At 42.1% G+C, this 13,663-nt stretch overlaps 1 protein-coding gene across 2 annotated transcripts; it reads left to right on the top strand.

Annotated features, from left to right (window-relative positions):
• The first annotated feature begins 448 nt into the window (after window positions 1-448).
• On the top strand, window positions 449-13,074 carry rilp (Rab interacting lysosomal protein). Of its 2 annotated transcripts, none has more exons than XM_061046460.1 (8): window positions 449-1,072; window positions 6,077-6,203; window positions 8,276-8,397; window positions 9,565-9,750; window positions 10,209-10,378; window positions 10,573-10,698; window positions 10,814-10,903; window positions 12,308-13,074. In XM_061046460.1, the coding sequence occupies exons 1-8, from the start codon at window positions 740-742 to the stop codon at window positions 12,432-12,434; spliced, it is 1,281 nt and encodes a 426-aa protein (XP_060902443.1). In that variant the 5' UTR covers window positions 449-739; the 3' UTR covers window positions 12,435-13,074. The 2 variants fall into 2 exon arrangements, with proteins under 2 accessions (XP_060902443.1, XP_060902444.1); XM_061046461.1 differs by having other exon boundaries at window positions 450-1,072; window positions 6,080-6,203.
• Window positions 13,075-13,663: the final 589 nt, after the last annotated feature.

Genomic DNA, 13,663 nt, shown 5'->3' with positions numbered 1-13,663 from the left:
GGGGATCTTTTTTTTGGCACGCTTCCTTCTTCATAGAGGGAACAAGTCAGAACCGCCACCAGTTCCTCAGTATGCAGCATGGATTGGTTTCTGCTTAATCACATTTGGCCTACTAGACACTCAAAAATGTGGCCCAATTTAAAAAAAAAAAAAAAAAAAATGCATTGCTTTAAAATCTGTTAATACTGCAATTTTCCGCATCATGTAACAGTTGCTATTTAAGTTGGCGGTGTCGACATTTATTGGACAGTTATAGGTCAACATTTCTGTATGCAAAGCTGCAGAGGAAGTTCAAACATTCACGCTCCGGTGCATGCATCACTATGCTCGACCTGGCAGGCGAGTTTCTGCTTGTAGTCGTGTGTGTGTGTGTGTGTGTGTGTGCGCTCTCGAATTACATTGGTCAGGAAAGTAGGAGGATCCTGCAGCGAGTAGGTTGCAGAAGCACTGTTTTATGTGCAGTACAGTGCCTCGCAGTGTACTTGGTGTTCTTGTATGTTTTTTGGTAGGCTGAGTTAATATGCTGTAATCATGCCAGGCGTGTTGTTTGGAGAGGATCGGGTCAAGTTCAGGCGTGTCGTTTAGCGTGGGCCCACCAGTGCACTTTAACTTTACAACAGCATTGGTTTTCGGTTTACCCTTTTATTATTATCATCTTGTTTTTTACGGCTGGCTGTCAAGTCCCGCTGACAAGCTTCTGACTTCTGAGACAGGAGCATGTGAAGAGAGCTACACGGACATGGAGGGACACGACGCAGACAACAAGCACACAGAGGAATGTTTCGACAGGACTTTCTCAGCTCTCACCGTGGACGATGTCTATGAAATAGCGAAACTAATCGGCACCGAGGTGGAGAGACTCATCGACGGCTGCGGGAAAGACAGCGTGGAGGGTCTAGTGCCCAAGATAGTGAAAGTGCTGGAGCTACTGGAGAGCTTCGCCTCGAGGAACCATGCTCTCAAAGTGAAGGAAGAGGATCTGCTGAAGACCTTCGAGACGATACAGCTGCAGCAGCAGAAGAGACGAGCGGGGAAGGAAAGCGAGGAGAGCGGCAATAAACATGAAATACTGGTGAGAGACACGGGAGCCTAGTTAATCCTCCATGCATTTTTTATAAACAATACTGCGCCATGCCTGTTAACTCGACCACTGCCTGCGTGTTTTACAACGTTACAGCTGTGTAACAGTGTACCGACTGTGTGTCGTAACAAACATTTAAAACATAGTTAACAAGCAAGCCAGAAAAAATATCAATACATACAACAAAACAATACATTTAAAGAATGATTTAACGTCGAATCTACACACCACACAACAGATACCCTGGTCTTTCCGTATATAACAAATACTACTGCAATTATAGTCATGGCTGTCACTTCTATCTGACTAAAAATGACCCGCCCACCAGCCCTGATAAAATATATATAAATAAAAAAAAATATAGGGTTAATTAGCTTTAACCTTTACGTTGACTCTATTTATTTATCAAATATTGTGGCCTATATGTTACCAATGTAAACTGTTTATGTAAAGCTAAAGAACTGTAACATTGCCTTTGCACCTGGGTGGTGTTTGGTACAAGAAGCGTCTGAACTGTGACCTTAATTCACCATTTTTCTCTCTACTAGCTTATACAATTTTAGGCAGACTTATTTTTCAGGGATAAATGGCAAACGCACAACCATACTCTTAAACCAAATACTGATGTGAGTTTGTGTGGAGAAGCGTTCATTAACTTAGGTGCTGATTGAATGATACACATTACACCAAATTACCAACAGGATAAAGTGGGCCAACAGGCCCCGGGCCAGCTTCACTGGATAGTGTGATTGTTTGGCCGTAATTCTTTGACCAACAACGATTAGCTGCTCACTTTTGCATTAGGGCCCCAGAAACACGTTAATCCGGCCAAAGTCTAAGAAATAATAGGCCTACCTCTTTCTGCATATTAAACAAACACCCATTTTGTGTCAGTCTGAGCCTAATATTTGTTTTGTGATTTGTTTTGTAGAATAAGTACCAAGTGTCACAAAAGTGAAGCTACGCTCCATATACAGCCTCTGGACATGTTGCATACTGTATAATGCTACAGCACTATAATGCACTAAGTGTGTGTGTGTGTGTGGGGGGGGGGGGGGGGGGGGGGGGGGGTTCAAGCAGTTTGGACATAACAAAAACACATGAGATAGTGTCACAACCAGTTTTCAGTTGTTTTGTAAGGGGCAAAGTAAATATTTGTTTTGCAAACTTGGCTCAGCCTCATACCATTAAGGTTTTTTTTACAGAGTTTAAGAGATTGCAATGTTCTAATACAGTGGTTCTCAAACTTTACCAGTACCACCATTATGGTAGACGTTAAAGTACACTGTAGGCCTATTTCTACACACATTTTACGCAGGAGGCAAATATATTCATTAAAAGAATATTATTTATTATTGACTGCTGGCAGCCACACTGTAGGACTACTAAGGTCTAGCGCTAGAACTGGCACTTAAACTCCACACAACACTGACATTTGCCCAAATCAAAAAAAGTGCAGCACAATAAAAATGACAACTTTATACCAACAACCTGTTTGAGAATATTTAGTCTCCAGTGTTTCCCACACAAACACGATACCTGGGCCCAAGTATACGGCCTGCTCTTGTTTAATTTTTTATGTATTCATAAAATTGCTGCGTGCGCGCAAGAGAGAGAGAGCGGGGGAGAGAGAGCGGGGGAGAGAGAGCGGGGGAGAGAGTGCAGGCTCCGTGCAACCAGAGCCTCTGTATTATAAGGCTCTGCGTTCAACATAGCAAAACTCCTTCTCGACTACTGCGCATAGTTAAGACACAGCAAAATAGAGCAGAATCACATCAGCTTCAGAGCAAGAGAGCCTATTCCCTCTGGTCATCTGCTAAACGCAACATGTGCTACAAAGAAATCTCTGTCATTCATAGGAACAGGAAAATACACATCTGTCATAAACATTGAATCTTAACAACGTGTCTCTGCTTAAGAAAGCCTCTTCTCCCCACCCTTCATTTACTTTTGGCCTCTGGAACTGTCTATCTCCTGTGAATAAAACTGAATTCATCCAAGCATTTGCAAAAATGTCAGACATTCAGGCACTTGCCCTGACAGAAACCTGGATCCGCCCAGAAAACACAGTCACACCAGCTGCTCTTTCTGTTGACACAGTGTTCTCACACCCCCCCCCCCCCCCGCTCTGTTGGACGTGGAGGTGGTACAGGTATCCTCATTTCTAATACCTGGAAATTCAATAAACTCTTCCCACTGAGCAACAACTCCTCATTTGAATATCACACAATCATGGTTACTGCTCCTATTAAAATGTACATTGGTATCATTTACCGCCCACCAGGGTGTAATCTGAATGATTTTGTTGTGGAACTGGACATGCTACTCTCAGAAATCCCTGATTATGGAACACCACTGATTGTAATGGGAGACATGAATATACACACTGATAAAGCCCAGGCAACAGACTTCCTTGCTCTCCTATCCTCATTTGACCTCACGCAGGTCCCAACTCCTCCTACCCACAAAGCTGGCAACACTCTTGATTTAATTCTGACTCAGAACTGCTCGACAGCAAACCTGACTGTCACCCCTCTGCATCTTTCAGACCACTTCTTTATTCAATTCACAATCTCCTTGCCAGAACTCCCTCAGGCACAGCCACAAATGGTGTCATACCACCAAAACATGCGATCGCTCAAGCCAGCTCAGCTGTCTAATGAGGTAATGGTTGCCATGCCTGCCCATAAGGTCTTTACCGCACTCTCTACAGACGAGGCTACAGACATACTCTGCGCCACACTAGCCTCATCTCTGAACAAGCTCTGCCCTCTGGTGTCCAAACCCGCTCGCAAAACCCACCCTAGTCCATGGCTCACTGAAGTCATAAGAGAGCAAAGAGCAGGGCTGAGGTCAGCAGAGAGAAAATGGCAAAAATCCAAACAGTCCGCTGACCTCAATGACTATAAGCAAAGACTTGTCTCATTCTCCTCCATAAGACAACATATTATCAGAACAAGATATGCAATGCCACAGATACAAGAAAAATGTTTTCAGGCAATTGCCTTTACTGAAAGCTGGATCTGCCCAGGAAACACAGTCACAACAGCTGCTCTTCCTGTTGTCACAGTGTTCTCGGAAGTAACTAATCCCATTCATACACCACCACTGACACAGTGGGAGCAATTCAGGGTTAAGTGTCTTGCCCAAGGACATGTTGCTCAGCTGGGGATTGAACCCTCAACCTTGTGGTTGAGAGGTGATGACTCTACCAACTGAGCCACAGCCACCCTTCATGGTTACTGCTCCTATTAAAATGTACATTGCTATCATTTACCAACCAAAAGTGCCTCACTCGACTCATTCTCCTCTCTGACTGAGGAAGAAGTCTCTAAGCTTGTGCTAGCTTCTCGGCCCACCACCTGTCCTCTGGACCCAATGTCATCAAGCCTCCTGCAGACCATTTCCTCTCTCCGCTTAATGCTGCACTTAAGCTTATCATCAACTCCTCTCTACCTCAAGGGTCAGTGCTTGGTCCCCTTCTCTTCTCCATATACACAAGCTCACTTGGTTCAATGATCCGCTCTCATGGCTTCTCATACCACTGCTATGCTGACGATACCCAGCTCTTCCTGTCATTCCCGCTAAACGATGTTACAGTCTCAGCAAGAATCTCGTCATGCCTTGCTGATATCTCTAAATGGATGAATGAACGGCACCTTCAACTCAATCTTTCAAAGACTGAGCTCCTTGTCATCCCAGTCAGTCCCTCTATGCAACCACAGATCAATATCCAGCTTGGAACAACCAAACTCATGCCCACAAAGTCTGCCCGGGAACCTGGGTGTCATGATTGATGACCAGCTAACTTTTAAGGTTCAAGTAGCCTCGATTGCCCGGTCATGTCGATTTGCCCTGTACAACATCAGGAAGATCAGACCTTACCTGTCAGAACATGCTACACAGCTCCTGGTACAGGCTCTTGTGATATCACGCATCGACTATTGCAACTCTCTACTGGCAGGTCTTCCTACATGCACTATCAAACCCCTGTAGATGATACAGAATGCAGCAGCACGACTGGTCTTCAACCTTCCTAAAAGAGCACATGTCACTCCGCTGTTCATCTCCTTACACTGGCTCCCAGTTACTGCTCACATCAAATTTAAAACTCTGCTGCTCGCTTACAAAACAGCGACAAAAACGGCTCCTCCTTACTTTAACTCTCTGGTCCAGGTCTACACTCCCTCCCGCCCACTACGCTCTGCCAATGAAAGGCGTCTGATCCAACCTTCACAACAGGGTCCTAAGACGCTAACTAGACTCTTCTCCTCTGTCGCCCCCCGGTGGTGGAATGAACTTCCAAACTCCATTCGATCTGCAGAGACCCAGCTCTTTCATGAATACCTACTAACTTAATGATGATGGTCTCGATATTATTGATGATGATGATGGTAATGATGATGGTTTTTGTTTGATAACGACGACTTATAAGATGGTTTCTATACTGATTAGAGCTCTCAAGAACTGCCTCTGTGCAATGCCTGTCAGCACCTGTGTGTCCAATCAGACTCAAAGCTGATCGTTAGCTCTTACTGACATTGTTTCCTTTTTTCTAGATCCTTGCTTGTGTTGTACTTACTCTCTGATGAACGTCGCTTTGGATAAAAGCGTCTGCTAAGTGAATTGTAGAATTGTAATATTAGTGTTGAAACAACATTGTAGCCAGTGGTTCATTGAATGTGTCTAACCTACTTTAACATGTGGTATTAGTGCACTGTAGTCATGACAATATTGAGAAGTAAATAAAGAGGTGTGGTTCTCAGAAGTCGGAATTGGCTGTTGAAGTGTCAAGGGAGGTATTTTGATAAAACATCTGTAATGATTTAGGAAGCAACATAACACACCGGCTTCAATTTTGTTGAAGGCAATTTCTAACATGCCCCAGAGATTTTTACAGCACAAGGGCCATTTGCATCAGATCTAGCTTTGTCCAAAGTTTCATATCCTTTCTTTGAGGACATAGATTGACGGTTTGTCTCCACTCCTCCCAAGCAGGAGTTGCAGCAGAAGGAGCAGCAGTGGAAAATGAGGTGTGAGGAGCTCCAGGGGAAGGTACAGCAACTCCAGGAGGACAAGGAGGCGCTACAGTGCAGACTGAAGGGCAGCCACGCACACGAAGGTATGTCACCAGTAGGATATTAAATTGTCCTCTGGCTCTTTAAATTCTGGACTTGGTTTGCTGAATAACTTCTCAAATCAGTTCCAAAAACATTTTGTTCTTTCCAAAAGCACCTTATTTATTTTACATTTTGTTTTGTGTACACACACGACAGCAAATGTGTGTAACAGTACTTTCTGTGGAAATTCTTCCACTAACTGTTCTTTTTCAAAGCAGTGGGTTAACAATCATGTTCACTGAGCCTGAAAGCCGTCAAACTGGTCATAGCACTGTTTATCATCATCACTGTTTATCTCACAGTTGGGACGGGACTCATAAGAGGGCTGTGCTTGCTAACCCTGCAAACACGTCAAGGATGAACAGAAGATGATTCATTATAAAAGCTTTACTCTATATTGACAGAATTGATGTCTTTGTTATCCCTTTCTTGACGAAGGTAAACAAAAAGAGATCCCTTCTTCCCTTGTGTCCACTGATTACATGTTGTATAAAAGTCTTTACGGTAATGGGATGGTGGAGTAGCTTTGTTGACTGTGCTTTTCTTGTCCCGACATGAAGAAACATGCAGCCTTATAATGTCTGTGGTTTGTTTGATAAGAAGCCAAGTGGCAGGTTATTATTTTGATTATTTTTATGTCATGGCTGTCACTTCTGTTTGGCTCCCATGCCTCATTCAGCTGCTGTTAAGCTCAAAATGTCTTTCATGCACAGGAAATTCATTCTAGTAGGTTTCAGTATTTAGCTTAAAAAGAAACTGCCTTTCAGTAGCTGCAGAGCCAGTATGTGTGCAAGCTCAGTCTATCCAAATCATAAAAGAACAAAACCTTCTAGTCATGAAGGCTATTTAGCTTGGGCAAGTTTTGCTCATATATCCCAGAGTTTTGTGATATTCAGGAAAAAAACAGTGAAATGTCCTTCACTCAGGAGGCAAATGTATTCATAAAAAGAATATTATTTATTATTGACTGTTGGCAGCCACGTTGTAGGCCTACTAAGGGCTAGCGCTAGAACTGGCTCTTAAACTCCACACAACTCTGACATTTGCCCAAATCAAAATAAGTGCAGAACAATAAAAATGACAACTTTATACCAACAACCTGTTTGAGAATATTTAGTCTCCAGTGTTTCCCAAACAAAGACGATACCTGGGCCCAAGTATATTTCCGACCTGGGCTTCAGAGCAAGTGAGAGGGGGCTTCTCCTGGCTCTGTTTTAAAAATGTAAATGTACAGCTGCTTGCAGCCGTTTCTGTTCTGAACTCCAATAAATAACAGACTGTCTGTAGGCTTACAGTTGCTTGCTGTTGATTCAGTACTGAACTCCTATAAATTACGGAATATCGAGTGGAACTTTTCAGAACGCGAGGCGTACTCCTGGTGTTTATGTCTGTGCACGTGCGAGCATAAATTGAGCAGACTAAAGTTGTTTGTTGCAAAAACTAGATAAGAGGGGGAAACGCATTCGATATAAATACAACCCAATAGATACAAGACAGATAAGATAAGAGTACGACAACAACAACAAAATTGTCGTTTTATGCTGAACGGGTTCTTTTTTTATATTGTGGAGATTCCTTTGCGTACCACCACAGGGAGCCCGCATACCACCGGTGGTACGCGTACCATAGTTGGAGAACCACTGCTCTAGATTATCCACTGACCTAGCTGAGAACAGTTTTTGAAAAAAAATGCTCTATGGATTATCCTGATTAACTCTGATTTATTGTTGAGTTTTCCTCACGTTTAGTTTGTGCAATGCCGTGAGCACGACTAGTACACTTAACCTATTAAGGGGCCGGCATGGCAGTAGGTCATTCTGTTGGGAAGTCTCAACTTGAGGTAAAAAATAAATACAAATCTGCAACCCGAGGAGCAAGCAAGAAATACTTACTTAAACCTTTGATATGTGAAAACATCAAAACTGCGCAGTATCCTCTCATTTCTACAACACTTTGATAATAATAATAATAATCTCTCTAAAGAGAGTCAAGACATCGCTCACAAAAGGTTGTTCAATTATGGTCTTTGTATACGTTAATGTGTGTGTGTGTGTGTATGTGTGTGTGTGTGTAGACCGTGTCCAGCGGCAGGAGCGAGAGGTGATGCTGAAGCTGAAGGAGGTGGTGGACAAGCAGAGAGATGAGCTAAGGGCCAAAGTCCAGGAGATAACCACCATCTCCAAAGAGGTGGAGGCGGTAAGGACACACTAATACTATTTTTGTATCTATTTTATTATTTATGAACGTTTTTCTTCACAATGTGCAGTTTTTCCCTCTAGCTTGGTTTGTCTGGCTCTGTCATGTCCGTGTGCTCCCATTTGTTTTGTCCGTCTGGTCGTGTTTGCCGTGTCTGATTTCTTTCTTTATTTTTCACACGCTAACAGGCACATATATATATACTTTTATCGGTATTTATTCACAAACTGTAAATCTGTGAACACAAAATAAAAAAGGAAGGATACAAACATGTCAAGTTCTCTTCTTCTCTCTCTGCACACGCTGACAGATTCTCATTCAAAGTCACACTTTCATGTAGAGGAGATGCCAACTGAAGAAACATAGTTCGTGTCATTTAACTGTAATTTTGTGAGAGAAGTCCCCTCATTTGCAAGTGAGCTCAAACTGTTGTAAACCGTGGACATACAAACACTGCTAGGATAGTTAGGCTGTGGCTACACAGGTGAATTTGCTTACAGACAGGTATTACACAAAGTCGTATCTCATACAGCATTGAAAGAGAAGTTAGATCAACTGAATTACACCAATAAAAACAGCAAGTGTTTTTACACTCACAGCCGGGCTAAGAGCAAAGAGTCCAGAGATTACTCACATAGTTACTAGTTGAGGATTAAGCTGCACTTAAGATAAGTCTGGGCCAAGCGTGTGTGTTTGTGTGTGTGTGTTTGTGTGCGTGTATGCTTGAGTCTTTGCACGTGCCTGTATGTGTGTACCACATGATTTCAATAGCAGCCATAACTGGGTGTGTATTTAATGCTTTGCTCTTTGCTCCCAGTCAGTTGACCTGAGTGAAAGTGGAACGAACAGCTCGTGGTCAGCTGAACTAGTTTCTCTGTTTGCTCAAGTACATTTTTGAGTATTTTTTTCATCCTTTAAATGAATGCTGCACTTGTGTTGACATTGTGGGATTTCATTTCTTGCCCTTTTCAACCCCCACACACTAAGTTCTCTAAATCCCTTTAGAGAACTTTTTGCAGATAGGTAGCTGTTTTTATCAAGCTATGACTTCTTTATTTTTTAGGTTTGTCTATATGAACGGTCTGTTTGTCTTGAAGGTCTTAAAGCCACTCATCCTGAAAAAAAGTTGTAGTTAAAATTATAAAATGCACGTGTGTGATTTTGCAGCTCCAGGAGCAGTTGGAGCGCTTCATGAAGATGAATGCGGAGCTGCGACACAAACAGAACGTGCTGCAGGCCCAGCTGAAGAGCACAGTGGAGAGGAAGGCCGACATGGAGGCCGACCTGAAGGAGAAAAGCAAAGAGATAGAAAACCTCTTGGCACAGCTGGACAGAACCAACAGCAACAACCCTGTAGGCTCTCCTCTTACGCAAACATATGCATACAAATTATTATTCCTTCACTTCATGTCCAACATAGTTAATAAATGTAGTAAATGTTATTGTGATTCTCTCATGAAGTCACTCACATCATTCTAGCTTCACTGGGAATGTGTTTGCACTGGTTTGCTTCACATATTCAGACTCTTTTTCATTTATTAACAGGGATAAAATCAATACTTAATCACACATCTTTAACAGTCTTCTGCTTCACTGACTCATGAATACTCTTACGTAAGCTAGCATTAAAAAAAAAAAATGTATGTGGCCCGTCTGATCAGATGACATTTATTTTCTAAATCATCCCAAACAACACAAATATCAGTGTTTCTCCTCTTCCAGCGATCTGCAGACCTCACTGTTGGTTGCTGAATTGTTTTAAAACAGGTGTTTAGTGTGTTTGATCTGACGACTCTCTGTCCTTCCATCAGTCCAGTCTGGGCCAATCAGCTCGTGCGCTGACTAAAAAGCAGACGGTTGACCAGAAGGACCCGGACCAGCCGTGCTTTACCAAGAAGGAGGTGCGCGACATCATTTTTGAGAGGAACGAGCTCAAAACCAACCTGTTTCTGGTGCAGGAGGAGCTCAACTACTATCAGAGGTTCGTCTACTGTTTGGTGTGTGTGTGTGTCTTCGCTTCATCCCGAGAAAGGACACATTTAGAAGAGTCAATTTTAGTTTTTTTATGTACAGTTGCATGTGTTTTTTTTTCCAACCATTGGTAGATGTAGTTTTTCACAGTTATAAACAACCGTTTCCTGTTGATTGAACTGCAATTGCGTGTGTTTTCTGCAGGGAGATTCTGAATGAGGAGAGGTGTCCAGGCTTCCTGTTAGAAGCCGTCCGCTCAGCCATTAACAAGAAGAGAAAGCTCATTAAAGCAAAGATGCTTGGGATTCCTGTGAACGAATGCGATAGCAGGTCTCTCTAAATGCACACAAACACTCCACACACGTCGTCACTTCATCATAACTAGAAATGCATGTTTAGAAGTTTAAGAGGCCAACAGATGTGTTTTTTTCTTCCTTCTGTCTAGTGATGAAGATGAGAGAAGTTCTCTGACAGAAGTGGATAGTACAGAAGTGGACGGCACTGTTAAACCAGCTGAATCACGCATTCAAAACCTGTGAGTACAAGTTTGATCTACGCTGCCACATGGACAGGAAACCGAAATGCTGGTCGAAAAAAGTTGAATAGTCTTGTTACTGAAGTGTCTTGAAGTCTGCACAAGCAAATGTATCGAATGATTCAACTTTTTCCCTTTTACTTCAATGTTTGTAACCGTGAAGTATGAGACATGCAGCAGGACGACAGATCTCTGTTTTCTTACAAGCCCTTTTCAGTACATTCATATTGATGATGCGACGGCGCAATGTCTGCATCCCAGTCTGTGAATTCACATTAGGTTTCCGAGTTGCGGGAGCTCCTCATAGACACACAGTCAGACATGCACGCACACACATCGCTCCCCTGCTGGCTCGATTGAAACAGTCTGAATAGGGCTTCACGTTCTGTTTGACTCACTGTGATCTTAGTTAATATGGATCCAGACCTTGTTCTGTCTAACTCTGGTGCATGTGTGAGCAGTCAAACAAAACACTCAGACACGTTGTGAAGACAGTGTTTCTCCTCTGCAGAGTTTTGTCTCAGGAAGGACACGACAGTAAACAGGCCAGTATATGAGGTTTTAGTTTTTCTAGATATTGAATACTAGGTGGCATTACAGAGAAATTCTCTACACAGACAACCTCATGATTATCTTTACGCTGTATGCTTGAAATGAAGGAAGAAAAGAAACACGGGACGTGATAAAAGTGAGAATGACGTTAACCCTGATGCCTCATATTTTGTGCTATTAACCTAGCTAAGCATGTCTGTCGTGCTAGAAATGTGTGTCAACAAACTGAAACTAATACAGAATAAGGACTGGGAATTACCAGGGGCTAAGTATTACAGGGAAGAAAATCATGTTTACTCAGCAATCCACTTAGGAAAAGTACTCTGAATCTGATTGAGGGAAAGCCTTTGACATAGAATTTGATTAAGCAAAGAATGTTTTCGACAACCCGTGACAACACAGAGGGGCCAAGACTTTTTCTGCCCCCCTTTTTTCTCTATCGAAGAAGGCCTGTGTCATAGTTGTCCATTTAGCTTTTTTCCATATTGACTGATTACAAGATATATGGAGCTTTTATGATATATTTCTTTTAGCCCAGGACACTTAAATAAAGAAAAGTAGGGAGCATTTGTGAAAAACAGAAATGAATACAACCTCTTAAAACTGTAGTACTCTACACTGTGTTCTTATTGAAATGCAAAGTGAACGCTGTAAAATTCCCCAAATAAAATGCTTTTTCATAAAAACAAATCAGACATGAGTGAATCACACCATTTGTTTCATCGCTCTCTTTCTCTCTCTGCTGTCACTGTCCTGAGATCTTCGTCATCCTGCCCTATATTTAGCTGTAATCCCCGCCTGCAGAGCTGACCTCATGTCTGTCTTTTTTTTCCTCTTCTCTGCCGGCTGCAGCTTTGGCTTCCTGACGCGGTCGGGCAGCGGCCGGAGCCCCACCCACATAAGAAACTCCTCCTCCACCTGGGAGATCATCGAGGACTCAGAGGCCTCTAATGAGATCGATCACCATGCTTCTCTCTGAGCTGAGCGCAGCACTGATCACAGAGAGACGACAAAGACATTTGAATGCAGCGCCGGTGTGTGCAGCGCAAAAGCACTATGTTGGAGTGAGGAAAGAGAAAGTTTGAACATTTTTAAACAAACTCCTGTGTTATCTTTTAGTTGGTTTTGTTCATTACTTTTTCCTTTTTATTCATTGCAATCATGCCCCAAGTCCCTGTATTTTAACATTTGAAACATTTATTGACAATTTAGAGGCATACTTTAAATCACTTTGAAAAAGGTACAGCCATATTTTTGTATCATCATGAGAATAGTTTAATTATTCACTCATATTTATATAGAGATTCTTTAACAGTTTTAGCAACAAAAAAAAAACCAAAGACAGACATTAGGAAAGTTTATACTCTGAAAGAAAACTCTCCTGTCTTGTGATTTTAAAAAACACATTTAAGTTCACCACTGCTCCATTAGGGGGCGTTTATTTTATACCTCAGTAGGGGACTATTTTAAAGTCATGTTTTTTTTTTTTTTAATTTGAAGCACTTTTATGCTCAAGGTCAGGTAAATGTATTTTGAATTTTTAGTGGTCTCTTCCAGCAGTGTGTGCATTTTAACCCCCTGAGCCTTAACGCGCTCGTGTATTGTAAAAAAAAGAAAAATACGACAAAAAAAAGTCGTATTTTTTGGCGATTGAACAAAGTTGATGCGATGGTGGTGCCATAATTTCACACACTTTTATGTGTGGAAACAGATGCAGTATTGTTACTTTGCTTGTGGACATGAGAGTCTTTTGAACCCCACCTCCATAAGCTCACAGGTACAACAACAGGACTACATGAACACTACAGTCTTGAGACAAAGACAGGCCAGTGGTTTTGTATTAACTGAGGGACAATGTTTGAGCTTCCGATCACATCATATTGTCCAAGAATACTGTGTTATTTTTGTACCCATGTTTTATGAAAGTCTCTGCTGTCGGAAACAGATTTAAGATGTCAGTTGCCATGTGAGTGCATTTTAGTGACGAATTATGATAAAGTCATGAAGTGTGTGGATTTTCTGTGATCCATTAAATACAAAATTGTATCAAAAAAAACAAAATGGTCTCAATCATTTTTTTCCCACATGACTCAAGAAAAAAAGGCGATAAAAACTTGTGATCAGCTTTGTTCTGACTTATAGACTTAAAAGGAGGATGCAGGCGTTCTACAACTCCTGGAAGACTGTCAACAATCGATTCTGGGAAAA

This window comes from Labrus mixtus, chromosome 9, assembly GCF_963584025.1.
Source record: "Labrus mixtus chromosome 9, fLabMix1.1, whole genome shotgun sequence".
Taxonomy (NCBI): domain Eukaryota; kingdom Metazoa; phylum Chordata; class Actinopteri; order Labriformes; family Labridae; genus Labrus; species Labrus mixtus.
This window is presented reverse-complemented; position numbering and strand designations above follow the sequence as displayed.